General features: G+C 42.5%; 1 protein-coding gene across 3 annotated transcripts in view; it reads right to left on the bottom strand.

Moving 5' to 3' along the window:
- Positions 1–6,000, bottom strand: part of LRP2 (LDL receptor related protein 2) — a 350,948-nt gene that overhangs the window by 127,148 nt on the left and 217,800 nt on the right. For all 3 annotated transcript variants that reach the window (XM_085883670.1, XM_085883668.1, XM_085883669.1), the window contains exon 51: positions 4,804–5,093. In XM_085883670.1, the coding sequence (XP_085739796.1) occupies positions 4,804–5,093 (290 nt within the window). The remainder of the gene's footprint in view (positions 1–4,803; positions 5,094–6,000) is intronic.

Genomic DNA, 6,000 nt, shown 5'->3' with positions numbered 1-6,000 from the left:
CTCCTAAGCACTTCCATGCCTCCACTGGTATACCATCTGGGCCAACCGCCTTTCCACTTTTCATCTTCTTCATAGCAGTCCTCACTTCATCCTTACTGATCCACCCCACTTCCAGATTCACTATCTCCACCTCTTCCAACCTTCTCTCTCTCTCATTTTCTTCATTCATCAGCTCCTCAAAGTACTCCATCCACCTTCTCAACACACTCTCCTCGCTCGTCAGCACATTCCCATTTGCGTCCTTTATCACCCGAACCTGCAGCACATCCTTCCCAGCTCGGTCCCTCTGTCTTGCCAATCGGTATAAATCCTTTTCCCCTTCTTTTGTATCCAGCTTCTCATACAGCTCGTCATATGCCTTTTCCTTGGCCTTTGCCACCACTCTTTTTGCTTTTCGACGCCACTCCTTGTACTCCTGCCGACTTTCTTCATCTCTCTGACTATCCCACTTCTTTTTAGCCAACCCCTTCTTCCTTATACTTTCCTGTACTTCCTCATTCCACCACCAAGTCTCCTTATCTTCCTTCCTCTGTCCAGATGTCACACCAAGTACCTTCCGCGCTATCTCCCTCACAACTTCTGCTGTCGTTGCCCAATCATCCCACCCATCTTTACCACCATCCAGCGCCTGTCTCACCTCCTCCCTAAATTTCACGCAACAGTCTTCCTCCTTCAGCTTCCACCATCTGGTCCTTGGTTCAGCCCTCACTCTCTTCCTCAACCTCACCTCGAAAGTCATCCTGCAGACCACCAATCGATGCTGTCGAGCTACACTCTCCCCTGCCACAACCTTACAGTCACTAATCTCTTTCAGGTTGCATCTCCTGCTACTTAAGATGTAATCCACCTGTGTGCACTTTCCTCCACTCTTGTATGTCACCCTGTGTCCCTCCTTCTTCTTGAAATACGTGTTTACCACTTCCCTTTCCATTCTTGTTGCAAACTCTACCACCATTTGCCCTTCCACATTTCTCTTGTTGAGACCGTACCTCCCCATCACCTCCTCATCCTCTTTATTCCCTTCCCCAACATGTCCATTGAAATCTGCTCCAATCACCACTCTTTCATCCTTGGATACACTCTCCACCACTTCATCTAACTCACTCCAGAAATCTTCTTTATATTCCATCTCACACCCCATATGTGGGGCATATGCACTGATGACATTCATCATCACCCCTTCAATTTCCAACTTCACACTCATCACTCGGTCAGACACCCTCCTCACCTCCAATACCTTCTTGACATGATCTTCCTTCAGGATTATCCCGACACCATTTCTCCTCCCATCCACACCATGGTAGAACAGTTTGAAACCACCTCCAATGCTCCTCGCCTTACTCCCCATCCACTTGGTCTCTTGTACACATAGTATGTCCACCTTTCTTCTCTCCATCATATCAGCCAACTCTCGCCCTTTGCCAGTCATCGTCCCAACATTCAGAGTTCCAACTCTCACCTCCCACACTTCTACCCTTCCCCTCTCCCACTGCCTCCGGACTCGCCTTCCCCGTCTCCTTCTCCTCCTTCGGCCAGCAGTAGCACAATTTCCACTGGTACCCTGCTGACCACCGGTACCGGTGGCGGTCGTTGGTAACCCGGGCCTCGACCGATCCGGTATGGAAATTCGTTTTGTTGTCCGCATAATGATTTGGCATAGGTTTTACGCCGGATGCCCTTCCTGGCCCATAACCCTGGTCGCCTCTTACGACACACAGGGATATGGTACCACCTATTCTAACCGGGGCATACACCGGGCCCAGTACAACTGGTGCTCATTTCGCCGACCTCGGAAGGATGGCAGGCTAGGTCAACCCCTGGTGTTTTCGACTTGGTTTATATATATATTTATATATATATATATAGATAGAGATATATATATATATATATATATATATATATATATATATATATATATATATATATACATTATATAAATACATATATATATATATATATATATATATATATATATATACACATATACATACATATATTAATTCAGTGTCCCAACGGGGCAGACTCAGGACCTCTTGGGTCCCAAGCCACTGCCCTTACCACTGCGCCAACACCAGGCTTAAATATATATATATATATATATATATATATATATATATATATATATATATATATATATATATATATATATATATATATATATGTACACGTCCCATGCTCCTGCAGCCTAAACTGCTGCATAAAGCAACCAAGAAGGCTGACACGGTCAGCGCTATGCTGCATCGAACCCTTCCCAGAATTCCTCCACAGTTATAAAGACATCCACAAATAGTACACGCTTGAGAATCCCAATGCTGCACACCACCTCAGCTGCCGGAACAGTTTCATCACTTATTAGCGACTCATCAGCAACCGCACAGACAGCAATGCATTCCAATGAGGCTCCCAAGCATGTACCATGTGCAAATGTCAAAAGCAGTCAATATATAAAGAATAAAGACCCACCCACTCTCTCGTCTGTGAATGGAGGGAATAGCCAAAACAGCTCTCACCTAATCAACTAAACCCAGGTGGCGAGGATTATATAAATAAATTAATACCTCCCATGCTCTCCTTGCTGAAACTGCTGTGTAAAGCAACCAAGAAGACCTGCACAATGTAAGCGCTATGCTGTATCAAAAAAACATAAAAATTACATATATATATATATATATATATATATATATATATATATATATATATATATATATATATATATATATATATATATGTATGTTGGTTGTTTTCAACAGGGCTGGGTGATTGCGAAATGTGTTAGTTTAACATCGTTGGTTAACCACAATGCAAATGGAGGAGTCGAGTGCATAAGTTTCCTCCACCAACACATAGTCTATCTCCAGCCAAGACCCTTGTGGTGCCTCCTCATGTCAACACATGGTAACTGGGTGCCTTATGGCCCCAGGCTAAACTGCAAGGGATCTAAACCCAGGCTAAACGGAGCAACATGAATCCCAGAGGTGTAGTGTGCAGGCACATTTGGCATGTTGACATGCTCTAGCACTCACCATCAATACCCCATTTATGGGTTAAATAGGAGATGCTGAACATGTCAATGATTGCCGAGTCCGTAGAAGTGCTGACTGTTGGACAGACCACAGGTTTGTGTGTGCAAGAACCAGGCCGAGAGTGCATTGCTCAAATAGGTGGCATTTGAAACCATGCAACCCACATCTTAATGTGGCTCTACTGCAATCATCAGCCAAGCAGCAAGAACTTTCTTCAACTTTAAGTGAGGCTCTACAAATAAACTTGACCGGTAACAATGCTGAACAATGGGAATCCCTTAAAAACATTATATACATCACAGCTAAATCAGTGCTGGGAACCCAAATACGTCAACATAAGGATTGGTTTGACTCAAATGATGAAGCCATCATGAGTCTCTGGAACAGGAAAAGGTTGCAGGCAAAAAAGGTCCAAAAGGTCCTGAACAGGAAAAAAAAAAAAAAACGGTTTCTTTTGGTTTTAAGACTGGTTGTTTTTTGCTTTGAATACCGCTATTAAGAGCCATTGCATTTGCTTTTCAGACCGCTTTTAACACTGGTTGCTTTTACTTTGAATTCTGCTTTTAAGACCAATTGCTTTGACATATACAACCACTTTTGAGACCAGTTGCTTTTACTTTTACGACCGCTTTTAAAACCAGTTGCTTGTAATTTTAAGACTGCATTTTTTTGCTTTTAAGACTGCTTTTAAAACCCGTTGCTTTTGCTTTTAAGACAGTTGCTTCTACTTTTTCAACTGGTTACTTTTACCTTTTTGACCACTTTTGCGACCGGTTGCTTTTACTTTTTCGACCGCTTTTGTGACTAGTTGCTTTTACTTTTATGACTTGCTGCTTTTACTTTTATGAATTGCTGCCTTTACTTTTATGACTTGCTGCTTTTACTTTTATGACTGCTTTTAAGACCGGATGCTTTTACTTTTACGACTACTCTCAAGACCGGTTTAATTTGCTTTTAAGACCGGAAGGTTTTGCTTTTAAGATTGCTTTTAAGACAGTTGCATGGTGAGAGGCTTTCATAGCATCATTGCAATATATGTGAAGGTCTTTCTGGGAAGGTAGCAGGGTCACTGGATAGGTTTTTTTTATTATAATGAATTGGATATGTTTCTGGAAGCAATGGGGCTACATGGATACATGGGCATAGGGAAGAAATCGAAGGCAATAGATGAACTCTGGGCATTGTTTGCAGGTGGTAATATCTTGATATTGATTGGCATTTTGAAATATTGATTATATTATCTGAGTTGTGGATGTTGTTGAGTGTCAACATGCTATCTTTGTTAACGCAGCTCTCACCCTTCTTAAAAAAAAAAAATAGAAATTTCCCACATGTGGAGATTGATGATGTCACCCCTGACCACCCATGCTTTTCACATTCCCAATTTCCATTCGTTTGATTTGGATTTGTGGAGTGGATGGAGTTGGTGTCACAGAGGGTGAGTTGGTGGCATGTGGATGTGGGTGTGGCACATGCATCATGCACCAATTATCCTCCTCCTCCTCCATCGAGATTTCTTGTAATTTTCTTGGCCTTACCCTCAGCAGGAAATAACCTGATGGTTGGACATTTGACATACCTGTCAACAATGTACCACACTATAGATACTATTGTGAAAGTAAACCTGTAGTTTTCCTTTATCCCTGATCCTTTTGAGTAAAACCAATACCACATAACTCTACACTCTTTTAGCAAATTTAATCTTGAGAATACCTCATCCATATTACATAATAAAACCTGTAGCACATTGAAAACCTCTCAAGTCAAACCTAAAGCGTACCGCATCCATTTTCATCGCTGGCGTCTGCACAGTCGTTGTGACCATTGCAGGTGGAATGATAATCAACGCATTCGCCAGAACCACAGTGGAAATGTAGTGGAGAACAAGTAGGTGTAGACGAACCGCACCGGTCTTCATCTGAGTTGTCACCACAGTTATTGTCACCGTCACAAACAAACACGGAGGACAAGCAGAGGCCATTTTCGCATGTGAACTGCCCCGCAGCACAAAGGGTGTAGGTGCAGGCTCGCTCATCTGAGGCATCACCACAGTCATTCTCGTGGTCACACCTATGGGGGGGGGGGGGGTGTCAGAGGGGAAATGATCATCCTTTGGAGAACATACTTAAGGTAGTGAGGGAACATTTTTTCATATGAGCACAGCCATCTCTCAGTTGGTAAAGTGGACAGGTTTACTGCATTTTTATTTTCTTCTTCATGGAAATGGAAAGTTGTGCATCCTGTTAACTTTGGTCAATGCAAAAACACGGGGTGAAACAAGCAAAACATCAACTAACAATGCACAAAGTGATGATAAAATACAGAAAATAGAGCAAGATTGATTACTTTCAGAGATGACGATAATACAAGAGGAAGAGGCCAAGAAAAGACTGGAAAATAAACGAGCAACACTTGCAGGAAAAGTAAAATACACTTGCTATTGGAGGATTATAGAGAATGAGAAACGGATTTTAAAAGTAAGTAAAACAACGTAGAATATACACTTTTAAAGTGTCAGTAGTTTTTTTATTGTTATTTTTATTTCATTTCATACAATGTCGAGGCTCACATGAGAGCTAACACACAAAACGGACAACAAGGGGAACAGGAGACAAGAGGGGTGAGAGAGGGAAGGGAAAAACAGTGGGGGAAGAGAGAAATGAGGAGATCTGTGGAAGGGAGAGGGATGGGGCAGGTTACAAAGGGTAAACAAGATGGACACTACAGGGACTTTCAGGTCCTTACATGACAGGGACTTTCAGGATGGAAAGCAGGGAATTTGAAGGAGGTGGGTTTGGGGTGGATTAACGGGGGTAGAAAAGATCGTGGTTTTGGATGGGGGAAGATAAGAGGTGGTGGTGAACAGCTGTTTTGAAGACCTGGAGGGAAGAGTGGGATTGAAGACAGTGTAGGAATTTGTTCCAAAGGCAGGGAAAAAGAGGAATGAAAGAGTGAAGGTGAGCAGTGATTCTTGATT

This window comes from Eptatretus burgeri, chromosome 1, assembly GCF_056783735.1.
Source record: "Eptatretus burgeri isolate ZD-2024b chromosome 1, Ebu_testis_v1, whole genome shotgun sequence".
Lineage (NCBI taxonomy): Eukaryota > Metazoa > Chordata > Myxini > Myxiniformes > Myxinidae > Eptatretus > Eptatretus burgeri.
The sequence above is the reverse complement of the archived record's forward strand: the minus strand, read 5'-3'. Positions and strand labels throughout refer to the sequence as shown.